The 25,714-nt window shown below is 41.4% G+C and overlaps 1 protein-coding gene across 5 annotated transcripts in view; it reads right to left on the bottom strand.

Annotated features, from left to right (window-relative positions):
• The window catches only part of OSBPL1A (oxysterol binding protein like 1A), a 156,214-nt gene that overhangs the window by 37,093 nt on the left and 93,407 nt on the right, over window positions 1-25,714 (bottom strand). For all 5 annotated transcript variants that reach the window (XM_081873629.1, XM_081873626.1, XM_081873628.1 and 2 more), the window contains 13 exons: window positions 24,947-25,032; window positions 23,659-23,733; window positions 23,327-23,438; window positions 19,714-19,799; window positions 19,319-19,463; window positions 17,623-17,690; window positions 17,499-17,543; window positions 15,716-15,789; window positions 15,190-15,253; window positions 13,060-13,155; window positions 12,203-12,328; window positions 7,314-7,395; window positions 5,903-6,009 (listed from right to left, as the gene is read on the bottom strand). In XM_081873629.1, coding sequence (XP_081729755.1) covers window positions 5,903-6,009; window positions 7,314-7,395; window positions 12,203-12,328; window positions 13,060-13,155; window positions 15,190-15,253; window positions 15,716-15,789; window positions 17,499-17,543; window positions 17,623-17,690; window positions 19,319-19,463; window positions 19,714-19,799; window positions 23,327-23,438; window positions 23,659-23,733; window positions 24,947-25,032 — 1,166 coding nt within the window. The remainder of the gene's footprint in view (window positions 1-5,902; window positions 6,010-7,313; window positions 7,396-12,202; window positions 12,329-13,059; window positions 13,156-15,189; window positions 15,254-15,715; window positions 15,790-17,498; window positions 17,544-17,622; window positions 17,691-19,318; window positions 19,464-19,713; window positions 19,800-23,326; window positions 23,439-23,658; window positions 23,734-24,946; window positions 25,033-25,714) is intronic.

Below are 25,714 nucleotides of genomic sequence, written 5' to 3'. Positions count from 1 at the left end.
CAACAACAACCAAGGATAGCGGAGATACAAGCAAGCAGGCGCAGCACCAGCTTAATTAGGACGCCGGCGCTTTCCCTGCACCGGCTACTGCAAGCAGCAAGCAAAGGAAGAAAGCCCTTGACTCAGAAGCGCTGCTCGTCGGCTTCTGGAGGGCCAAATTGGGGCGCCCCCACGCGGTCCCCGCGCCTCCTGGAGTTGGCCAAGTCAGACGCGGAGAGGGAGTCGGAGAGGGATGGTGGAGGAGAAACGGAAGCCGCTCCTCCGCCCGCCCCGCGCGCACTTCAGGACGCTGCAAAGGAAAGGGGAGCCAAGCCTTCGCCGGAGCTGCAAACCCGTTAACCCAAGTACTGACTCTAGTTCCTGCTGGGTCCTAAAGAGGGGGAAGGGGAGCATGTGTGCAGCAAGCCACACGGAGGCATCCTGCTTGCTGCGAAAATATTTCTCTCTTCCACAAAGACACGCATTACGGTTGAAGCCTAAGTGCAACTTTGGTCAAGAAGAGGGCTTGCCAAGGAATACTACTGCGGTTCTAATCCCGTTTACCTGAGATTAAGCCCCACTGAATTAAGGAGGATTTAAAAGTGCAATCCTAACCATGTCTATTCGAAGTTTTAAGTCCCTTTGAACGCAGGGGGACATACTTCTTCCTGCACGCGTAAATATGCACAGGTTTGAGTCTTCTGAAGTTCAGGACAGACAGGACAGACAAGAAAGTGTGTCTTGCCCCACCTTTAACCACAACACGCAATTCAAAAGGCAGTGGGGTGGAGATGGATTTTTAGTTACTTTATTTGTTATACCAACTTGAAGCCAGCCATTTTTGTAGAACTATTCCTCACAGTTCCGGGACAGGCAAAAATCCAACTGTGAAACTTCTCATTCTTTTACCTTAAGGCCAGAAAATGCTGGGCCACTTTAAGTCCTGCCTGTCAATTAAACTGGTAAACATAGCTGCACCCCCCCCCAAAAAAAGCAGTTATATGCTGAGGTTTTTAAAATGAAAAAAATCAAAAGAAATAAGGTCTTCAGAAAGCAGTGTGGAAAACCACAATTCCAATATTTTGTGTGTGTGGTATGGCTACTGCTGCAGCAAAAAGAAAGAAAGACAAACAAAACATACACACTTTTTGAGAATTCCATACAGGTGAGACAACATTTGAATCCCACATGGATTATTGGACCACACACAAAACACTCCTGCTCCCCCTCACCCCACCCCCCAAAATACATTGTACTGGCATAGATACTTCCCATACAGTCTAGCAGGTAAAGGTAAAGGACCCCTGGATGGTTATGTTGGAATGGGAATCAAACAATGCCTAAATGATGAAGATTAACCCCAGAATCACCACCCAACAAAACATTATGTGACGGCTACACCACTGAAGAATAACTAAATGAGCCTAGGCTTGGCCTACAAACAGTGCTATGAAACCTAGCAGCCCTCCCCTCTAAGCACAATCTTAAATGTATTTACTTGCAAATAAGTCCGACTTTGTTCAACGGCTCCTATTAAACGAGTTTAAGACTGCAGCCTGAATGACCTAGCTGGATGTTAAATATCCCTGTAATCTGAACCACATTCGGGGGGGGGGGGAATGTAAATGAGTATCTCACATTTCGTTCAGAATTTTAATTTTCCATTCATTTTGCGAAACAGAATACAAAACGGTGCAACCATCACCGACACATTAATAGATTTATTTCACAAGTGGAGTCCCATGGAGCACTCAGCAACAAGCTTCATAAGCTAGTACATTCTTTCCCCCAAAAAATGTCCTCTGAAACTATTTTAATAAAAAGAAAGAATCAGGGACAGGTGCCCATCTGATCTCAGTACATTTGTTAATGGGCATGGATGGCAGAAACTGGGTTAGGTACAAAGGGACCCTACACATTTTATAACCCAGTACTATACAGCTTTTATTCTGACCCTGACCATAACAGCTATATTTAGTGTTGCACTTTAGTATATGCAATGCTAAGGTCTGAACTATGGCATTAATCAGATTGTTTGCTTTTGAGTGTGATTTTTACTGCAGAAATGTCAACATGAGGGGGCCTTCTCTGGAGTGGGGTCAATGGGCTAATCCCTTTGGCCCCCTACTGTGGTCCTGCAGATTTGCATAGCAGTGGTAGGGAGAAGTTTCCATTGGAGCAAGATTGCCTCTCCCCATGCTGCAGTCCTGATCCAGATAACTATCCCAAGATCACTCTGGGGATCTACAATAGAGTGGTACCTCGGGTTAAGAACTTAATTTGTTCTGGAGGTCCGTTCTTAACCTGAAACTGTTCTTAACCTGAGGTACCACTTTAGCTAATGGGGCCTCCTGCTGCCGCTGCCACGCGATTTCTGTTCTCATCCTGAAGCAAAGTTCTTAACCGAAGGTACTATTTCTGGGTTAGTGGCGTCTGTAACCCGAGGTACCACTGTAAATATTTTCAAGCAGGAAAACAATTCATTTAAGCTTAACAAACAGCAAATGAAGCCTCCACACTCTCTACAGATTTATGCCATCGTTCTTCAAGGCTTAGTGCTCATATCCCACACAGAATAATACTCCTTTTTCAACAACCACAACCACCACCCTGCATTCCCCAATTTTTCAAAAATTGACTCCACCTTAATTGCTAGAGAAAGGGAAGTTTTTGTTACACATTCTTTTCCTGGAGGGCATTTCAGAACTTTGGAGTTCCAAATCCAGAATAAGAAACTTTCTTTCCCCAGTCAATGGGGAAAAGAGGCACACAAACACATATATAGTATGGGTAAAATCATCTTGCAACTTGCAGCAAAAGTTAAACAGTGGTTAATAACAGGAAGCTGCATTATACCAAATCAGGCCATTGGTCAGCCTAGCTCAGCACTCAGCACTGAGAAGGTAGCAGCTCTCCCAGGTTTCAAATGGCTGTGACTATTCGGTGGGAACCTCTGAATATCAGTCTTGTTGAGGAAAGTTTTTGTTTGGGATGCTTGGCTTTGGAGTGCTGCTTAAGTCTGTTTCTAAACCAGTACTTCATTGCATTCCGGTTTTATCCCTCACCTTCCTGGCAAAAATCCCATACACAGCTATCTCAATGTTCACTTTAAGTAATATTCATTACTTAAGAACACAGTCCAAATGAATAATTACTTAGCTGCATTAAGTAATCACAGGTGCATTTTTAGCCATTATTTGTGAAGTTTAAACTTGCCAAATCCTTCCCTCCTCCAACACTTTTTCCTATCTCAAGTGTAACAGGAGAAGAACATATGCTCAGATTTTCACTATTCAAGACTATTTTTGCAGAGCCTACAATGGCTTCACTGTATGGGCTGCATTGTCATGTAACTGGTGCTGCGAGTCACGGTCAGCTCAAGCTTCCTCATTTGCAATACAACTTGCTAAAGGAAAAACAAAGCTGAACTCACATCTACCACCATAAAAACGTTTTAAATTCAGCCATAACTTTATACAGATTAACGGCGAGCTTTTGCAAGTTTACAATGCCGTATAATACAGCTCAACATTCTATAATGCACCCAATTATCCTTGAAAACAATTTACCTTGAAAACAAATGGCTACACTGTAGCTTTATTTGTCTTCCCATGAGCTTAATTAATTTATAATAAGCAGTGGATTTATGTAAGCACATTAGTAATTTAAGCCCTTGTCATGTGATTCAACCTAAGGGGTTAAATCTCACTTCTGTTCTGTTGCAGCACACCACCACTCAACCTGTTTTATCCCCAACAAGCATTTCAGGTTCCGAAATATCCTTAAACATTTTGCAACGTATCCACTGTTGAAGTCATAGGATAGTGAATATTTTTCTTTCATTCATGCTGGAGTTTCAAATCCAGAATAAGAAACTTGGACCTCTCATGTTATTCAGTCTTACTGTAGTGCAGGGGTCGGCAACGTGTGACCCATGGGCTGGATGCAGCCCATGAAGACCGTTTTACTGGCCCACGAGCCACCCCCGAACCGAGCCACCCGCTTGGCGAGTCCCCCGCGCACTGGGCTAAAATGGCGCAGCGCGGTGTGGGGACTTGCCAAGCGGCGCCAGAAACTGCGTCTGCGCAGGTACTGGAAATCGCATCTGCGCATGTCCAGACACCAAAATTGCTTCTGCACAGGCACAATTTTTGGTGTCTGGGCATGCACAGAAGCAATTTCCAGCACCGCGGACATGTGCAGGCACGATTTCCAGCGTTGCACTGCACCAGTCTGGCCCATGGATGATCTCTGGGAGTGATCCGTCCATGGCCGGTAAACCTTACCGACCCCTACTATAGTGCATCACAAAAAAACTCAGTGACAAGCCAGCATAAGGATTGTAAAGAGTACTGTACTAAAAGAACCCATACTGCTGGTTTTGGACATAAGCAACAACAGGCACATGGAAAGTCAAAGGAGGATTCCTCTAGCAACACATTAAGGACCAGCACAACATGGAACATATTTGCTGGTCCCAAGTACTTCATCCTCATCTGTATTTGGGCTGGAAAGACTTAAGGAAAAGTGGGGGTATGTGGAGGCTAATTTGAAAGTATGCACAATTTGTGATGTTGCACAGCATCTTTACCAATAATGAGTCATGTCTGCATTAGTTTTGAAACTGCTGGCTTTGTGGAACTTGAACCATCTTGGGAAGAGCCTTATTTTGGTCTAAAACAGACAGGATTTTTGACAACTGAATCTAGCTGCAGTGAGAACAAAGCTATCCTGCAGATTATAAACATAGTCTAACCCAATGTCAATTCTGTCCCCATTTCCTCTGGTAATACCACTACAGGACCTAACATTAGCCACATCAAGGCTAATGTTCATCTTCCAGTTTAGTTGCCATCTACTTGCCAGCAATGCCTTCTGCATTCTACACAAGACAAGCAGGTCTATATGAATACAGATGTAACAGAAATAATGACATTTAAAAAAAAAATCAGTGGGAGAACACTTCAATCTCCCAGAGTACTCTACTGCTGATCTGAAAGTCCCCTCCTGAACAAAGCAACATTAAATAGAAAATTCCATCATGAAACTTCTGAATCTATCTTCAATATATTCTATGTGGACTTAAATACAGACAAGGGTTTCCTATTCCCCAACATGTTAACAGAGCTAATGTAGGTTGATTGTGATCTCCAGTTACAAAGTATACAATGTGGGTATTACATTCTGGCATGAACCCATTGGGTTCAATGGTGGATGGGATTGCCAAAGTCGGTATTCCCAGAACCTGCCCCCTTCCCACCCCTTTTTATTTTAAGCAAATAAATAAATTGCCAAGTTAAATGTGCACAAGTTGTGGGCTTATGGTTCTGCCATTATGAATATTGACTGTGCTGATCTTGCATACATTTAAGCTTTAATTCAGTTGTCTTTTGAGTTTTCTTTTTTGCATTTCATTGGCATTTGACCCCAGTGCTTACAATTCCACCACCTCCCCTCCCCCACGTATACATATACCTGCCAACCTTCATGCATTTGAGGAAGCTGACTCATCTATGAAAGCTTACACTATAACCTTAAGGAGCCGCGATCTTTTGTTTTTGCTTCTTCCTGGAAGCAGACTGCACATTCCACCCAATATTTCTTCCACTTCTAATCTTTCTTTCTTTTTATCAACTTGACCAGTGTTCTAGAGTTCTAATATCAATGTCTCTCTGCTGAAACTGCATTTGTTATTTGTGAGAACACTTCAGATGTTTTCTCAGGCTATGAACTTAAGTGACATTGCATTAAATATTTGAAGATCTTAAATGTCCAAACCAATAGGGAATATTGCTCAGCAATCAGAACTCCAGGCTGCAAAGGACAGAAAAGATCCCATCCAAATGATGTTCTTATGTTGTTCTTCTATAGATACTTGCCATTGTTTTGATTCACAGAGAGTATGTCATATAGAAATACTTACCCCTTCTTGCTTAGTGAAGAGTTTGAGACAATTGCTCAGCGCTTCACAAGTTTCTCTTGATGTTTCAGAAACCCCTTCAGCTTTCTTGAGAAATGAAGTAGGCATTCCTTTAGAAGAAGGGCAGGTAATATATATGTTACTGATTTATTCCACCCCACCTTTTGTTGTTGTTTTAGCTCGTGTAACCAACAAAGTTTATTATTAAAACAGTCTCACAGAAGCATGACCCGGAACTTTCATCCATCAGCCATTCTTATATAGGATACACTTGATATCTTTGACTTGAGAAAAAGGAATGTCTAATTAAAGAACATTTAATTACTTTCTGCTGTAATAAAACCCACAGGTCTTAGCTAGGAGGAAGTACAATGTACTATGAAATTTATGATCACAAGACAGGAGGACAAACCAAGACAGTGCTTTTGATGGGCCACAGTACGACTGCTGTTGGACAAGCCCGTGGGAATATCTGAACAGTAACATTTCCTTCATACCAATTGAATGGCACATTACCACATAACCCCAAATTTGTGTTTCTGAGTCAGCTACCACAACTTCTAAAATCTTGTATCCTCCTGTTCTTCATTTACAAATGTTGCACAAAATTTTGACAGTCTGAGAGCAATAGAAGTTAGAAACATCTGAACACTATAGGCCTGTATAAGAATTTTGTAAGATGAAGTGCTATTCTAACAGCATTGCAGAAAGTTCAGGTGTTTTGGCAAGAGAACTCCAGAATGATAAAGTTGAGAAGGCTGCTGTCCCCAGTGAATTCTTCATTTCTAAAAATGCATTAGATACTGCCTTGCCGAAGAAGGTTTTGCAGCTTAAATGCGCACAATTTTATGAAACATGAGTACTAAAATACTTGTCAGGTTTACTTTCTTAAAATAAATGCTCTAATTTCACACAGTAGAGGCAACTCCCCGTTTGCGAGGGGGTTGCATTCCAGCTCATTGTGCTCATCGGCAAAGTGCAAGTAAGTCTGATCCCTTCTGCCCGGGCCCCTTTCAGGGCCAAAAATGGCTTGCACACCAGTGGTCGCACACCAATCAAACGCACGCAAAATGGTCGCTGCTTGCATCTAAACCAACCTGCCCCCTCTCTGTGCATATTGAGGGACACACAGAAAGTGGAAGTTAACCTTTTGAAAAATAGATATTAAACTGTATCAAAATGTGTGAGTTAAATTACTTGCAAACATCAGGACACAAAAGAGCAAAAATTATGCTGGGTATGAGATCAGCTAACTTTGCATCCATTACTAAGGCCTGATTGAGACATCTGGTCAGACAGAACAGGGGTGGTCCCATATTTACTGAGAAACTAGTTAAGGCTGTTCTTGCGGATCAGCTTGGAAAGTGTTTCAAAGCAACAAGAGAGTTCCTTATTATGAACGAAAACAAGTCACCTTGAGAAGTGTCACATGACCTAATTACGGTGAGGAATCCAGAAATCTCTTTATCAAGTCTTTGTTGCCATGACTGTGCAACCTGTGGAGAGGAAACAGATATTTACACTTTCAGAATAACAAATCTTAAAGAGTTTCTTTCCAATTAAACATGACCTACATCATTATAAAACTTGGTGCCAAACTAGGTGACATATGAGAGATGCCACCACAGATCTCTAAACTAAAGGTACCTTTTTAAGAAAAGAAAAGAAGAAAGAGAAGCAGAAAAGACAGCAGCCATGGAGGAACCATGACTTTTCCCTAAGGAGACAAATATCAGCTTTGGCGGGGATTTACACTGGGGAAATGTCAAGTGTCCCCTCACCGTTCCACAGTCCAAATTCAGGTGTACCTTCATTGCAGTTGCTTGTTTCAAAAACAAAGGGATGGAGATCTGATTACAGATTTCCAATTCTCATCTACTTCGGCCCTCTATTTCAAAAAGAGAGCAGCTGCTCATATTATTTACATGTGAAATTTTGCAAAAAAATAATGTTATCTACAAGTGTTAATCCAGCATTTTTTAAATGTATGGTTTTATTTCTAAAGTGTCACAATATAAAGGACATCCAAGAGCCATAGCAGCTCATTTTAAAAAATGGCTACCCATTAATTTCAGAAGCAATTCTCCTAACTTTCTTTGCTATTTATGAGTTTTACCTTGGCCATAAAGAGATAAAATAGGTGAAAGGACTTCTTAATGGGCAAACACAGTGGCATAAGCAATTTACTCAAACGTAATAGGATATGCAGTTTACTATAATTCAGAGGCTTGCACACCCTTCTGGATATATTGTTACATGCCACCTCAATCTTTGCAGCAGAGTAGATTCCATGGGTCCAGGCACAGCAGAGATTGTGGTGTCTTTATAATATATGGTTTATTTACCATCTTGGTTAAGTTAACAACTCATACTTAGCGGCCATTATCAGGCTGGCCTGGCAATTCTGGCAACTGAATCCCTGCTGGATCCAGGGATTCAGGAGGCTTGATGAAATTCTAACACCTATCAGATATTTAGGGGAATCTGGCACTGAGGAATTCAGGGGAATCAAGGCACCCACATAACATTATTATAGGTTGATCCAAGGAAGTATTATACCTATTTGTCTATCTTAAGTTAGGGGGAAGGAACCATGGCCTTACACTTCTCACCATCTTTGACCATTTGCCATGCTGGCTGAGTCTAGTGGGAGTTGGAATCCAACAACATACTGAAATGTATAGGTTTCCCCCAGTATGTATACTGTCCTTTGCACGGTTAGCTTCAGTTAGGCTGAAATCCAGATATACGTCCCATTAATCTCAGACTTAATTTTAAGCAGACATACATAGGATCACCCTGTTAATAAGCCAATAAATGAATCCTGAGTTTGCCACATTGCTCACCCACACTCAGTGTTTAATAATGGCTATTGCTGATTCTGAGCTATAGTTTATTCCATTGGAAGCACCATCATACTGGGACAGAAAAAGAACAAACATGACATGAATTTCCGAACTAAAGCCCTCTATGGCTGAAGGTACGTCCTCTAGTTTCCAGAAGTACAATTGTTTTCAAGGTGACACAGCTGGTGCTCAAATTTCACAGCATAAATTTTTAAGGCACTGATAAAGCAAGTTAGACTAAGGAGAATTATTCACTAGTTGCCCTGAAATGAGCAATGTGCTGTAAGGTTTCTCCAGAAACTATCTGCAACAGTACAGCATGTACTGGGCCTATTTAGAGTTCTGCACATGCTGTAGTTATGTTCCCAGGTATGCCCCTTGGAAGATCTGTACAGTATAAAGAAAGGAAATTGGGATGAAGTATGGATAGTATAGGATGATTACAGGAAATAAAGTAGCTTAAAATTAATCTAAGAGAATGTAGTAAAACAAGCCAAGACATGAACATGTTTTGCATAGAGAGAGGCAAAGCTGTAAGAAGCCAAAGAGGTATTAGTTTGGCATGTGTAGTGGTTAACAGTCAGAAACATTGAACCATTGCACCACTGGGGACTCATATCATTCATTTCTTTCCTCCAGGGTTTTTGTTGGTGCTACTAAACCAAGACCTTCCATCCAGTTTCAAACAAAGTTTTGTCAGTATTTAGGGATGACCAAACTCATGAAGTTCATTAAGAAGTTTTAAAATACTGGAGAAATTTAATCTAATTACAACCCTAATTGGCCATCCAATTTTCAAAAATCGTCAATTGCTTTTCCAAATTAGTACTATTAGTATATGGGACGCGGGTGGCGCTGTGTTCTAAACCACAGAGCCTAGAGCTTGCCGATCAGAAGGTCGACAGTTCGAATCCCTTGCAATAGGGTGAGCTCCCGTTGCTCGGTCCCAGCTCCCGCCAACCTAGCAGTTCGAAAGCACATCAATATGCAAGTAAATACGGTAAATAGGTACCGCTCCAGCGGGAAGGTAAACGGCGTTTCCATGTGCTGCTCTGGTTCGCCAGAAGCAGCTTAGTCATGCTGGCCACATGACCCGGAAGCTGTATGCCGGCTCCCTCGGCCAATAAAGTGAGATGAGCGCCGCAACCCCAGAGTCGTCCGTGACTGGACCTAACGGTCAGGGGTCCCTTTACCTTTACCTTTACTATTAGTATACCACCTTTCATCTATAGATCTCAGGACGGTTCACAACATAAAATTACTATAAACCACAAAATACATAGTAAAAAGCATATCAACAACAAACCAATAATCTCCCTTCCCACAGGAAGTGTATATTTGTATGCAAGATAAGAGTTGAGATATGCATAATCAAATTATTCTTAGGATAAAAAAATTACTAGCACTGCAACTGTGCATTTTGTTAGACTTATTTACCTTATGACTGTAATGAAAATCAATTACTGAACTTTTTTTCTTATGCTAGAACTGTTTCCTTATAATCAGAGGTTTTCAAATAATCTTTAAATACTGTTGTTGTTTTAAAAAAATACCTACGCAGGTCTTCAGAAATATTTAAACAAAACAGATGAGCTCCCTCTTCTGGCTTGAAGTAGTAAAACCCTCTCCCCGCTCCCTCCAGTAAATGAGAAGGTGTTACTTTGGACAGCATCCTGTTTTGAGTGTCACATGGCTACATAGACTGTATTAAAGTTGCTTTAGAAGTGAATTACATCCAGTTAATGACTTAAATGAATGTAACTTAAAGTGACTGTTTTTTCTTGTTTAGTATCCAAGAAAAGTTAATTACTTTCTTATTAAACAACTTAAAGGAAGGCAGGAAAGTGTTCAGAAGAACTATATCTGCCCAATAGCTAGTTCTAAAAAAAACCACAGTAGAAGAAGCTGATATACAGTGGTGCCTCGCAAGACGAAATTAATCCGTTCCGCGAGTCTCTTCGTCTAGCGGTTTTTTTCATCTTGCGAAGCAAGCCCATTAGCGGCTTAGCGGCTATTAGCGGCTTAGTGGCTATTAACGGCTTAGCGGCTATTAGCGGCTTAGCGGCTTTAAGAAAAAGGAAAAAAAGTCGCAAGAACTCGCAAGACGTTTCGTCTTGCGAAGCAAGCCCATAGGGAAATTCGTCTTGCGGAATGACTCAAAAGACAGAAAACTCTTTCGTCTAGCGAGTTTTTCGTCTTGCGAGGCATTCGTCTTGCGGGGTACCACTGTAGTTAAGTACTTAATTAGTTCCGGAGGTCTGTTCTTAACCTGAAACTGTTCTTAACCTGAAGCACCACTTTAGCTAATGGGGCCCTCTGCTGCCACTGCGCCACCAGAGCACGATTTCTGTTCTTATCCTGAAGCAAAGTTCTTAACCTGAAGCACTGTTTCTTGGTTAGCGGAGTGTGTAACCTGAAGCGTATGTAACCTGAAGCGTATGTAACCCGAGGTATCACTGTATATTCTACACACTATTTTAAGTAGTGCCATGAAGACCTTCAGACCTAGGACATACATGTATATATACATGTATATGTGAAGTTGTTTTAAAGAAGAGGGAGGAGAAGTTCCAATGTACGGCCAGAAATCCTTGAACTAACAGAACTACTTTGTTGGATATACAGTACTAACAGATGTGAATTGTAAAGTGAAGCACCTTAGGAGTCGGATGCAAGATGAGCTGTTTTACTGCTGTTTTAGGAGTATTTATTTGCCATGTAGTGTCTGTTTCTATATTTCTAACTTAAAGTATTACCAATATACCACAAGTCTCTGGTGCCCCCCCCCCCCAAATCCAAAGGAAATTAAAATGTGTGGCATTATCTGTAAATGTCTCACTTCTTCAGGAAGTGGTTTTTAACTTAACGGTTATCATGAACTGCATGCTCTTTTGTACATCTCATGCCAAGACTATTTAGCTGAATGCTGGGCTACAATAGGAATAATGTTAATAAATGAAAAATGAGGAAATAGTAGCAGCACTTGTAGCAGAAATCAAAAGAAGCCCTATATCAACAAGGTCTGCATCTCTCTGAGCTTGATAGGAGTGACGGGAGTGGGAAGCTGAAGAGCTTGTTCCAGGAATTCAAAATACTGGAAGTGCATACGCTAGAATCCCCAGATCTGTGCCTCATCCCCAAATCTGGCTGCAAAAGCAAGGAAATTCAACCCGTTGTTGTTCTCATACAGAACAAAGGAAAATGGCAGCTCAAAATGCAAGAGAGTGGCTTAAAGATAAAACCTAGCATGTGTGAGGGAGGGAGAAAGCAAAAGGAGAGAGATTCCTTTACAGACCTTTTAAGTTCTATTGTGTACACCTTTAAACCTTAGTTGCACAGACCAGGGCACCTCGTATTGGTGTATTCTAGAGGAAAGGCCCTAGGGAAAAAGTTATCCAGAAATTCAGAGAGTCAAGAAGACTTCTACGTAGCATGATGTACAGAAGCTTTTTCTTACTTTGAGGGAAGCTTGTAACTCAGCAACTGATAGTGTGTCATCCTCCTCTTCTTCATCGCTCAGTTGTTCCTGAGTACAATAGTGTGTGCTGTATGCTGAATGGTCTTCTATTGCCTGTACCCAGTTCTGCGAAAAAAAGGAAAGGGAAAAAAGGGGGGAGGTTTCAGCAGAAAGCAGTATTTGGTACTTTTTAATTTTTAATAGGGTATAGTCCACACAAATCATCACGGCTCTTATCTTGAGAGCTTACCAACAGAGGTGACAAAGATGGGGTGGCAAAAATTAGATAGCAATGAAGGAAGGAAGTGGTATGATAAGACTTTTTTTTAAAAAAAGACTGATCTTGAGGGGGAGGGGATCTTTGTTAAAGACCAACAGGCAAGCATCTAGTAAGGTATTTTTTAATTAAAGCTTATGGGGCACAAATAGTATATGAATTAATATATATAAGAGCATAAACACTTGTTTTATTTGTCCCTGTCATTTCTCATAGGCATTTCATGAAAAGTTGGGTTTGACCCTGCATGGAGCACTGTGGACATGGGGTGCCTTTAATGTCAGCCTTCCCTAGTCTGATTAGCTAAGGAAGTTGCAGCGAAGGAAGGGAAATTTTCAGGCAGAGTGAGAAGAATTCAGTTTAGTTATTGCCTTGCTTTCCCTGTGAAGCACGAGGAGTAGACAAAGCTACAACTACACAGCACCATTCATCATAGCAATAAGATAATTTAGTGTGGCATTACAATAACTCAATAAATTCAGCCCCTAAAGATTCCTATCCAACGACATTTAGGCAAGCAGTGGTTTTGTTCTTGGCAAGAATCCGCAAGTTACCAAGTATTGGTTAAAGAAATACTTACCTCTCTTGACTGTTGATTGGTCTTGGGAACTTTAAAACTGTGAACCGTATTATCAAAGCATTTGATTGAGAAGAAGTTGCCGTCTGTACTTTTTACCTTCAATTGGAAGCAGAGACAGCAGGTCAGAAACAGAAGGTTAGCAAACTGCACAGTGCTTCCTATACAAGTTCCATCTGCAAAAGTCACTAAGTTATTGAAAAATTTACAGGTCAAATCCAACATCCCTAGTTTGTCTGGACCTTGTTCACTTAAAGCTCTCTAACTGAAAAAAAAGAATAGCAAACTATCAAGCAAAATGAGTTTTGTCAGAGATAATTCAGTTGGTGTATTTGTATCTCGTTAAATCCATGCCCACTTCATTCTTTCAGAGAAAATTTGGTGCAAAAAAACCCCAACAACATCATTCTGAGAATCTCATTTTAAAATAAAAATCAGATTACTATTATTATGTCTTTACTTCTAACCCGCATTTTTCCCTGACAGGGACTCAAGGTGGCTTACAAATAAAACAAGAACAGCTAAAAACAGAGATAAAAAAAAAACCACACCCAATCATTAATAAAACAGTTAAACCTCAATAGAAGATACATTAAAAACATATAGATGATTACAATGAAAACAACACAGCCCTTTCATTAAAAGCAGACAGTTCCCTGTTGAAAACCCCGTTGAAGGTTTTAATAATCATGACTGTTAAGGATAGGTTTGAACATGTTATGGGCAAATGTCAGGGTTTGTGGAGTCAAGGTGAGGTCCAGCAATACTTCCAGTAACCAAAGGGCAGAGCATTCTATGTTCTCTGTTGTTCTTTCCCCCGCCCTGTAACTAACAAAAGAAGAATGCAAAACAGCAGATATGCCAACTTGCTTAGTTTTGCATACTGTACAAATCACAGTGCAGAGTCTTCATTTTCCTGCAGCGTTTGCAACCCCTTTGTTGTAATTCTGCTTTTTAATCACAGCCTTGGCATTGTGTGACTGTATTCAAAAATATATTTGGCTATGAATTCTGAGTCCCACTTGGAGGTCATTGTTCTTTACCCCTACTCATAATAAGTTTAAGCTGATCTGTGCATTTTACGCAGTAATTTATTTTTATAAGTTTATTACTGTGCATAGGGCATGTTGCAAAACTATAAGTTGTACTGCTTGTTACCTGACTGTTAGCCTTTTTAGAAGCTAGGTTGATTTAAAAAATGATACCCTAAAAAAAGGAATGCCCTGGAACACAAAGCCCGAACATGTAGAATTCTAGTAGATTTTTCTAAGGAATGGGAGGAAATATCATGTGCCATAAGTAGAGGATACGTAATTCTCCTCAGCTGTTTAAAATATCTATGCCTCAAAAGTGGCTCACAAATAAGAACCAGATAATACCATAACGGCTCCATGATCACTGCAGATGGTGACAGCAGCCACGAAATTAAAAGACGCCTGCTTCTTGGGAGAAAAGCAATGACAAACCTAGGCAGCATCTTAAAAAGTAGAGACATCACCTTGCTAATAAAGGTCCGTATAGTTAAAGCCATGGTTTTCCCAGTAGTGATGTATGGAAGTGAAAGCTGGACCATAAAGAAGGCTGATCGCTGAAGAGTTGATGCTTTTGAATTATGGTGCTGGAGGAGACTCTTGAGAGTCCCATGGACTGCAAGAAGATCAAACCTATCCATCCTTAAGGAAATCAGCCCTGAGTGCTCACTGGAAGGACAGATCCTGAAGCTGAGGCTCCAGTACTTTGGCCACCTCATGAGAAGAGAAGACTCCCTGGAAAAGACCCTGATGTTGGGAAAGATGGAGGGCACAAGGAGAAGGGGACGACAGAGGACGAGATGGTTGGACAGTGTTCTCGATGCTACCAGCATGAGTTTGACCAAACTGTGGGAGACAGTGGAAGACAGAAGTGCCTGGCGTGCTCTGGTCCATGGGGTCGCGAGGAGTCGGACACGACTAAACGACTAGACAACAACAACAATACCATAACACCAAAAATAAAAACAGAACAACCTTGGCTAAAAATGCTTGCTCTGTTGCTTGGGTATCTGAACCTGGATATTCCATACCTAAGCCTAACACACTAGCCCATTCTGTCCACAATCATAACAGATATTTCTGAGTTCCCCAGTTTGCTTACTGTGCAAATGGCTTGTGTTAAGTGCTTGCATCCTTGGCGGCGATTACTGTTCCCAATATCAGCCCTTCAAAAGAAGGCAGAACAAATCATTAATCATTATCATCATCAGTATTACAGCCACCAAAAGGTTTTGGAGTGATGCAGAATTTCTTTATAGTAGAATGTGATTGGGTGGTATTTGACTGAGTCGTACCTGGAATAAACCCACTGAACTCAGTGGACTTAAGACCAATAATAAAATACTGCCCATTATATTTACACATGAAGAGTGTTCAGAGAGCTGAAAACAAATGCAAAGGTAGTCTTCCTTGTAATACAAGTCAATCCATCATAATATAAATAAAAACCACATTCTTCAAATACATGGAATGATAAAATTATAATCTTATATTATAATCTTATTCAATTTATGTATAGGTAAAGAGAGTTCAACTTTTCAACAATTTCAAAATCATGTTTCAAAAGCAGATGGTATCAATATTATACATTCAAAAGGCTTTAGAGAGATGCTCAGTTTCACACTTACTGTTTTTGGTACCAGGAGAGGACTCCATGTTCCAGTACTACCCAATATGGCTTCCACCCAAAAAATCTTGAACTCTTAAAAACAAAACAAAAATGGAGTCTATCACCTCAGCAATAGCTGAATTTGCCATGTGTTGCTGCATGACAAACAATAATAAGCATTACTAAGCAGCTTTAATGCTGAACAATACATCCTTAATGGTTTTAAGTATCTCAGGAGGCCAGGAGTTTTGAAGATGACTACTCTGCTATTTGTTCTGTGATACTTGACTGATAGTAAACAGAAGTAATGCTTACTTGAAAACCTCAGCTAGAGCCTGGGAAGGATGACTATTTTCACCTGAGAGGTATAAAAGGCTGCAAGTACAGTTACTACTAGCCTACCCCGTGGAGATTTAGTTAAAGTGAGGATGGGACAATAGCCTTCTTTTCAAGTATATTCCCAAAGCCTGTGACTTCTGAGTCAAGCATCTTGCTGCACACGAAAGCTCATACCAAGTATCTGAAGAAGTGTGCATGCACACGAAAGCTCATACCAAGAACTGACTTAGTTGGTCTTTAAGGTGCTACTGGAAGGAATTTGTTTTGTTTTGACTATGGCAGACCAACACGGCTACCTATCTGTAATCTTGCTGCACAGCTCATTATAATGCAATAAACTGTAATTGGTTCAGTTCTTGAAGTAATATTGATCAGATATGAAGAAAAGATTCAAGCAGCCTATATTTCATACATGTCAGGGAAGTTAAGACATTTTGTCACCCACTAGCCTTTAAGACAACAGCAACAATACAGAACAGATGGGTCATATTAGAAATGGAAGAGCTCAAATGGAAGATATAACCTGGGGCGGATCTACTCTCATGGTTTATAATGTTAAGGTTGTACAATGACAATAAAGGTACAGTGGTACCTCAGGTTAAGTACTTAATTCGTTCCGGAGGTCCGTTCTTAACCTGAAACTGTTCTTAACCTGAAGCACCACTTTAGCTAATGGGACCTTCTGCTGCTGCACAATTTCTGTTCTCATCCTGAAGCAAAGTTCTTAACCTGAGGTAGTATTTCTGGGTTAGCGGAGTCTGTAACCTGAAGCGTATGTAACCTGAAGCGTATGTAACCCGAGGTACCACTGTATTATTATTATTATTATTATTATTATTATTATGAAAGAGGCAAGGAAGGATTTTGAAGACGTAAGGGTCACATTACATTTTGCTAAGAATGTTAATAATGCTTTATTAAAATGTGACACCAGAGGGCACTGCAGAGCAACCAGGTAGGAAAGGGAGCTGCTGTCAGGGATGAACAACGTTAAGGTAATGAACATTATTTAGCTGTATCCCCTGTGACATTTTAGAACAGGCATCTCCAACCTGCAGCCCTCCAGATGTTTTGGCCTACGACTCCCATGATCCCTAGCTAACAGGACCAGTGGTCAGGGATGGTGGGATATGTAGTCCAAAACATCCGGAGGGCTGAAGGTTGGGGGTGCCTGTTTTAGAACAATATAGCTAATATTGTTCTAATAACACTAAAAAGGTCAGCATAAATCCAGCCCTGGAGAAAGGAGACACATTGGCCTCTGGCCCGCTCCCAAGAGCCATTGCCTCAGCAAAGCAGTTCAAGATAAGGGCATTTATGGTATGAATTCTGCTTCTATCTTGAGAGTTAGTACAGTGAATGAACCGTCTATCAGTTTGTGTTATTGCTATGGCTTGAAATAAAAAAAAACTCTGGCCAATGAAAACATAAGGAGAAGGCAAAAAAGGAAAAAAGATAGGCACCTTCCAGAGTAGTCCTTCATATCGTTTCGGAGGTTTGTTGCTCACCTGCAAAAGAATTGAGAAATTAAACACAAGTCGACCCACGTTAATGGTACAGATTAAACACACAATCTGCTGTACCCACCTTCCCAATGCCCCCTCCAAGTATGTGTTTCATTTCTGCACCTTGGGCTAAAGCAAGGGGTGTCTGACCTGTTCAAAAGAGCAGACGGATTTACTTCATCATAGCTGGATCAGAATCAATACAGTTGGCAACTCTGAGAATATACCTTATGTTTCACAGCTAAGAGGAAAAGCAAAGGATGCTCTCTTGGTTTGAGGTATTGTTCAACAGGCATTTTACTCAAGGTATCACAAAGGATTGATTCAAAAATTATTCTACTAAACATAGCCATGCTCAATTTTTTTAATGTGAGAATGACGTTAGCAACAGAAGTCCTTTCAAGAATGCATCAGACGGTACTGGTTAAGCATATGGACTTTGTAAGAGCTAAAATAGGATTATTGGGTATTTATTTTCATCGGCATCTGGCACTTATTTACAGGCAACACAAACCCGGATTCAAATTCTCTAATACAAAGCCAATTGACAGCGCTAAAATACAATACTCTAGACCCAGTTACAGTGGTGCCTCGCAAGATGAAATTAATTTGTTCCTCAAGTTTTTTCTTCTTGCGAGTTTTTTGTCTTGCGAAGCACGGTTTCCCATAGGAATGCATTGAAAATCAATTAATGCGTTCCTAGGGAGACCGCCTTCAGACCAGGTCCGGGGACAGACTGTCTTCTGAGGGACAGGTCCGGGGACAGACCCTCTTCTGAGGGCTGGCGGGGGGAGAAGGACTTTTCTCCCCACCGCCAGCCTTCAGAACAGCCTTCTGAAGGCTGGCGGTGGGAAGAAAAGCCCTTCTCCCGCCGCCAGCCTTCAGAAGAGTTCCTGCAGGGCTGCCTAGGCTGCGGATAGCAGCCTGCTGCCCGGCGCGAGGGGCGCTCTGCTTCAGAGCGCCCCTTGCGCGGGGCAGACATTCGCAGCTTGGGGAGCCCTGCAGGACTTCCCCGCAGGGCTCTCCAAGCTGCGGATAGCAGGCTGCTGCCCCGCACGAGGGGCGCTCTGCTTCAGAGCGCCCCTCGCGCGGGGCAGACATTCGCAGCTTGGGGAGCCCTGCAGGACTTCCCCGCAGGGCTCTCCAAGCTGCGGATAGGGGCAGCAGGCTGCTATCCGCAGCTTGGAGAGCCCTGCGGGGAACTCTTCTGAAGGCTGGCGGGGGAGAAGGGCTTTTCCTCCAACCGCAAGTCTTCAAGACAGGTCCGGGAACAGAGGAGAAGCGCTGCCGCCTTCCCCTCTGTTCCCGGACCTGTCCTGAAGGCTTGCGGTGGGAGGAGGGCTTTCCTCCCCACCGCCAACATTCATAATGCTGTTCTGAATGTTGGCGGTGGGGAGGAAAAACCCTCCTCCCACCGCAAGCCCCGGGAACAGAGGAGAAGCGCTGCGCGCCTTCTCCTCTGTTTCCGGACCTCCCACCGCAAGCCTTCAGGACAGGTCCAGGAACAGAGGAGAAGGCGCGCTGCGCTTCCCCGCTGTCCCCGGAGATTTCCCTATGGGCTTTTGTCTTGCGAAGCAAGCCCATAGGGAAATTCGTCTTGCGAAGCCGCTAAAAATCGGAAAACCCTTTCGTCTTGCGGGTTTTTCGTTTAGCGAGCCATTCGTCTTGCGGGGCACCACTGTAGATGAAAATAATGTTTTATTTTTAGTTAACCCATTCACTTTGCTTTTCGTGTGAAAGGGAAAATCTGGAGCTAATAAAATGAAACTTTTACATACCATTTTTGTTCTTTATTTTGGAGTCTGCTCCAGATTTTAGGAGCTTCAAAGCACAGTGCTTATGGCCACGGTATGCTGCACAATGTAATGGTGTATTTCCCACCTGATCAGTGCAGTTGATGTCAGGAGAATTTGACCTGTTTAACTAGAGAGAATTATAAAAAAAAAATTATTTAATCATACTTGTAATTTTTTGCAGTTACGTTTTCTAACACACCACAGACAGCCGAGCAGAATTATAGACAGAAAGCACTACCAGAGCTCCTGGCCATTCCACTGCCTGAGATCTATTTCCACCATGACTATTATCTATTTTGATTTAAAAACCCTGTATGTAGGCATTACTTGTATAGTATGGCTTAAAAATATCAAGAAAATGGTAACACAGTATGTACCAGTGCTGTGAGTTTTTCAGTTTCTCCTTCTCGTGCAGCTCCCAGGAGGAGTTCTTCGAGTTTTCTTTCTTCAGTCCTTTCTACAGCTAAGTACAAATAATTAATTAAAACATCCTCCCATAGGAAAGTTTCTTTCATTGCTAGATTCCCAATGAAAAAGCAATTAACATTTGTGGGTCCTTCCCTCCTGAGAGGTCACAGATTTATATTCCCTAAACTTCAAGCCTGTTAATTTCCAGAACAATATAGGCCAAGACCAGCTCAGCAGTAGAGCTGATGTTTTGCATAAGGTAAAGGGACCCCTGACAATTAGGTCCAGTCGTGGCTGACTTCTGGCGAACCAGAGCAGCGCACGGAAACGCTGTTTACCTTCCCGCTGGAGTGGTACCTATTTATCTACTTGCACTTTGACGTGCTTTCGAACTGCTAGGTTGGCAGGAGCTGGGACCAAACAACGGGAGCTCACCCCTTCACAGGGATTCGAACCGCCGACCTTCTGATCGGCAAGTCCTAGGCTCTGTGGTTTAACCCACGGCGCCACCCGCATCCCTATGTTTTGCATACATAAAGCCAAAAGTCCAGTCCCCAGCGTTTTCCAGTTAAAAGGTCCTGGTAAGCAGGTTTTGGAGAGTCTCATGCAGGGAACACATTGCATCTCTGATTATCTGGATAGGCAGCTTTAACCGAACCTGCTTTCATACCCAGATCATATCCACAGGAACAGGTTTGCACACACTCAGTTCATGCAAATGATGTCCACCCCCACGGCGTGCAGTCATAAGAGTGCAGCTATTTGGCAATAGTGCTATTAGCATTCATCTCTGCTTACAGAGGAATTCAATGGCAAATGCTAACCAACAAGGTTTATTTCTTTGAAATTAAGGGCAAACTGAAATTCTAGAAGACCAAGCAATGCAAAACTGAGCAACTCCTGCACTCAGTATCCTGCTAAGTAAGGGTTAACTCTAGATACAATATTGGATAGCGAAAGTCAATTTTATCATAATATAGTCTTTATTATGTCTCTTCACAAAATATAGACTTTATCTGAATCATATCTAAGCAGGTTTGCTATCTACATAAGTACGGTAATACAATTTCTAATCATTCCAAGGCTTATGTGTGTGTATTAAAGATTAGAGAGTCTTAAAACAACTACAGGGCTTTGACTATGTAGCCCCTCCACCAAAAAGAAAAACCGAAAAGAAATACAGAACATAAAGCTTGACAGAATTTTAGTGGAGCTTTCCCCAGTCAGCCATCCCAAAGCACTTCTATCCCAAATTACGTCATAATGCTAAATGCCACAAACGAATGAGAGTGCGTCCTAAAACAAAATACTGGTGGATTTTATACTTTTAACAGCAGCTTTCCCCAGTAACACACTCTCTTTACATAAGACCCTTTGCTCACCTCTTCTATGCCCAAACAGTTCTTTCCATCCCTTTTCCTGCTTCTGCCATACTACAACTCCCAGCAAGCAGTGCTTCTAGCCCTGTGAAGTAGAGACAGTACTATATCTAATATCATCTGTGCTGGGAATGCATCTTTTTAAAAAGGGAATGAGTTGTTAGAACCACTACAGAATTTGGCAGCAATAGCAGAAGATATGGATAAGGCAAGTGACTCATTGAGCCCAGGTAAGGGCAGCCCTGGGATATCAGACAAAGGTCCCACCTAGTGCAGTGCCCTGTTTCCAATAGCTGCTAGCCAAATCGTTCCAGAAACTGTGCAACTAGAAGGTGAAGGCATCTTACCTTCCCTGTTGCTTGTCTCCTGGTACTTGTAAATCAGAGTAACATGAAGGTTCAGCTTGACTGTTATTGTAAATAGCCACTGGTAGACCTCTTCTTCTCCATAAATTTGTTCAAGTAGAGAGGTCATTATCATCATATATTTTGACAGGAAACTCCGTAAGTCTGAACTATGTGCCAATCTTTCACTCTCACACAACATGTTGTCTCCCTCTCTTTCTCAAACCTGTGAAAGTTTTATCCTTTTCTAAGCACGAGTGTCTCTAGTTCTCACAAACTATTCTAGTGTAGGCAAGTTGTAACCTAGCTTTCTTCCCTGCCTGTAGAAAAGTAGCCTATCAGAAGCAATTGATCACGTGGGAACTTTAGGAAGAACTGACATTTACATTGGCAAATACTAAACCCTCCACTTAAGTTTCAACAAACTGGTTATAGCTGACAAATCTACGTGGGAAAGGTGCATTGCATGATACTGCAGGCACCTTATTAAAATGCTATTCAAGCTTCTGAAGTCAATGTTAGAAGTGACTCAAGTACACATTTCTCCTATCCTAGGACAGAAGAAGGAAACGTGCAATTGATGCCAGTATTAAAAAGAATGCTGACTCTGGGCTGCATCCAACATTAGTCCTACTCAGAGCAGGACCATGAAAATAAAGTTGGTTAGCTTAGGTCTATTAATTTCAGTGGGTTCATACCTAGTAGAACTTAGTGGAAACAACTCCTTATTTCTAATGTCCTCAGACAATTCAAATAAAAGTTTCAACCCATGTTAGATTGTCTGCTGTGTGTCTCAGGGAATAGTGCCCCCTAAATTAACATTGGTCTCTGCCACAAACCTTAGGATATACACCATAAGTTGGAAAGTGTTTTGAGGTCTTCTAATTTGAAGGAACTCCTTGTATCACCTCAGACAAATATGGCATATGAAACAATGCACAAGGGGTCTTTTATGTAAAAAGAGTATCGAATTCAAGGAAGCCACCCTAAACATAATCGGCAACATGTGGCTTAGAACATTCTTTACAAAAAAATAGAACTGGTTTCATAGGACACACAAATCATATATCTTATGAGATTTTTTTAAAAAAAGTAATTTGGGATAAAGGACATTGTACTTGGTAAGCCCCACTAAAATCAGATTTGATTGTGTTTGTGTGTGTATATACTTTTCTGCAATAAATGGCACTTTACTGCCTTAAAAAACAACTGTGAAAGACTCAACATTTATTGAATGCACCCATACAACAGCCCACCTATTGAAATGGTCAAAGATTGTATCACTTACGGAGGAAAGAAAACCCATCAAAGGCTCAATAACGTATTAACGTCGCAACTAAATTAAAAGTTCACACATGCAAAAAAGCTTAAGTTATGTGGGTTATGATACACAAGGCCATTGTCTCCTTTTACATCAGGCTCTTGGGAAAACCACAGATTTCCGGTGTGCTAATTGTGAACACTAACAGGGATGCTGCTAGGTACTTAATAGCTTCAAGGCACAGGTCCTTGGCAAAATTTGCATATCTATGTGTCAATGCAATGTCAGTGCAGAGGTTTATCATGTGAACCAGCAACTACCAAGCAGTTTTCTTCACATCATCAACACATTTCTAGTGTTGTAAAAGCTTTGCAGCAGGGTCTAATCGTGCGATACAGGATGTGTTCAATGCAGACACAGTTTCAAGCAGCCATGACAGTGTTTATCGTTAGGGAAAAGAAGTGCTCTGTCACCTTGGCAAAATAGTCTCTAAGAAGGATGAAGACATCACCACTGTTCATACTGAATGATGCAGCAGCAAAGCATCTTTACCAGAATGCCAATTCTCTAAAGTTCATATATCTTACAGAATGGATACCTTCCAGCATCTCTCTTATTTCTTTATCATGTGTAACATCTTTTGCAGTTTGCCCATTCCCGTTAACAATGGAAGTATCGGCTTCGTATTCCAAAAGCAGCATAACTACCTCCTGAAAGACAAAGTTTTGTTGCATTATCTACAGAGACCTCTCCCTCCTTTTAGCCAGTTTACTTTTGCTTTGTACTTTTGGTCTTGGGAAGTGAATGCCACGTATAATTAAACAGAACAAACATTTCTAACGGGGAAATTACAAGGTGTCTGTGACAGGGAGAACAGTCACAAGGAACAATGGTACGCCTCTGAGAAGAGGCTGAAGTTGTTAATTTTACCTTCCGCCCGGTGAAGGCTGCACGATGCAGTGGGGTATCTCCCATGTCATTTAATACATTTACTTCAGCACCAGCCTATAAAGAAAGATTGTTTAGTAGCACTTGGCATCCAAGAAAATTGGTTTCTGACCATTCACACAAACTCTATTCTTGCTTTCAATGGTGCATACTTCCACATAAAATCTGTTTTACTTGGGACAGTGACAGGCTGTATTAGAATGACTGTACTCCAAAATTTCTAATAGAAAGTTTAGCCAGTGTAGTAAAGACTTTCTCCATGCCAAACTCATTTTAATTTAAAATTTTCCAAAAGGTGGTTTGGCCAGCCTGCCTTACCCATGTCCACTTGCTATGCTCTGTGCTCAAGTGCAAGCTATATTGGTCTTGATCTGAGCTCTGAGCTCTCTGTGTTTGGGAAGGTAGCAATTCTTGTGTGCCAGTCTACTTCATCGCCACCTTTAATCCAGTTTGTTCAAATTGGATTCAGCTCATTTTCTTTCTCAAAAGGGTTACAAAGAGGTCAGATCAAGCTACACATGCAGCAGAACTAAATGGATTATGTGGTTTAACAATTACATAGACATACAGAATTCAAAATTAGAGCCAGGAGGCCTAGATTTCATTCCGAACTCCTGCTGGTGACCTAAAGGCCTATGGGCTAACAGATTCAACTTGGTTTCTTATCTTTCAGACTCAGAAACCACCAATGCCATTTATTTTAAGTACTAGGATTAATGCTGAAAACCTTTAGCTGAAGGAGCACTCTTACTTGCATCAAGAGTCCTTTATACCTTCACAGATAAGTGACACAGCTTGAACATTTTAATCAGTTTGAAGCATGATCCCTTCTAGTCCACTGTAGTTGCTAAGAGTATCAACATGTTCTGCTTCATGTGTGTGTGTGTGCATGTATGCATATACACATGCACGCACACACACTTAAAGTAGCTCAATTATACTATTTGAAGAATATGTCAAGGGTTCCTGATTAGTGCACATAGTGGACATGGCCATCCTGCAAGGGGATGTTGGGTGTGATGAAGTGTTGAAGCTGGAAGGTTTGATAAAGATTCTGCCCAATTCATACCCACTATGTACCACAGGAAACACCTGCAGAGTGTAATGGGTACATAATAAACTTCTGCATAAGGTTTCAGCATCTAACTATTTAAACCTTTTGACCTACAAGTTAAACATTTCAGTGTTAACTGCTAATTGCTTTGGAGGAGAAATGCTGATTTCTGTTGCACAGAAAATATTAATTCATTAGGAGATTACAAGTTTATACCTTCAGCAAATCCTTGACAACACTGGTGTGCCCAAAGTAACATGCAAGATGAAGAGGTGTCCATCCCAAGTTAGATTTGCTTCTGCCTAAAGATACAATACAAAACACGACAAATCTAAACTACAGCATCCCTTCATGCAAGCAAAGTTATATCATCCAAGAAAACTGAAAAAGATCCTACATGATTCTGCACTGCACCAGTTTAAGATGCTCTCACATGTGTTTGATAGAAATTGAATTTGTATCATCCTCAGTGAGAAGTAAAAGCACTGTAGCAGTTAGACTTGAGTTTCAGACAAGGACCAGGAAAACACGGGCTCCCCACTCAGCTGGGAAACCTTTGGCCATTCGCTATCTCAAGAGGATTGCTGCTATGATAATGAACATATAGCACTCTTTGGAGGAAAGGTGACGTTAAAAAGGAAGGCCGAGTTGCCGTGAGTTTCGCTAATAGCTTTAGCTTAGCTTTTGTCTGAGGGAGTAGATCATAATCCATCAAGGCATTTATTCAAAACATAGTTGGCACTTTTACAAAGCAGTGGTGCCAGATGACACAAGGCCTTTCTGCTACCTTCTCAAAAATGTATCTTTTCCCGCAATGGATCCAAGAAGCTACACACCGTATTTTGATATGACATCTGGCCTGAAATATTCCAGTATATTTTACATTCTCCCAAGGACTACCAGAGACCAATATTCTGCAGTAATGTATACATTTTGTTCCAATGAAGCCATGGTGTCAACACTTATAAATGTCCCAGGTGTTAC

The sequence above is a fragment of the Podarcis erhardii genome (assembly GCF_964252035.2).
Source record: "Podarcis erhardii genome assembly, chromosome: 8".
In the NCBI taxonomy this organism is placed as follows: domain Eukaryota; kingdom Metazoa; phylum Chordata; class Lepidosauria; order Squamata; family Lacertidae; genus Podarcis; species Podarcis erhardii.
This window is presented reverse-complemented; position numbering and strand designations above follow the sequence as displayed.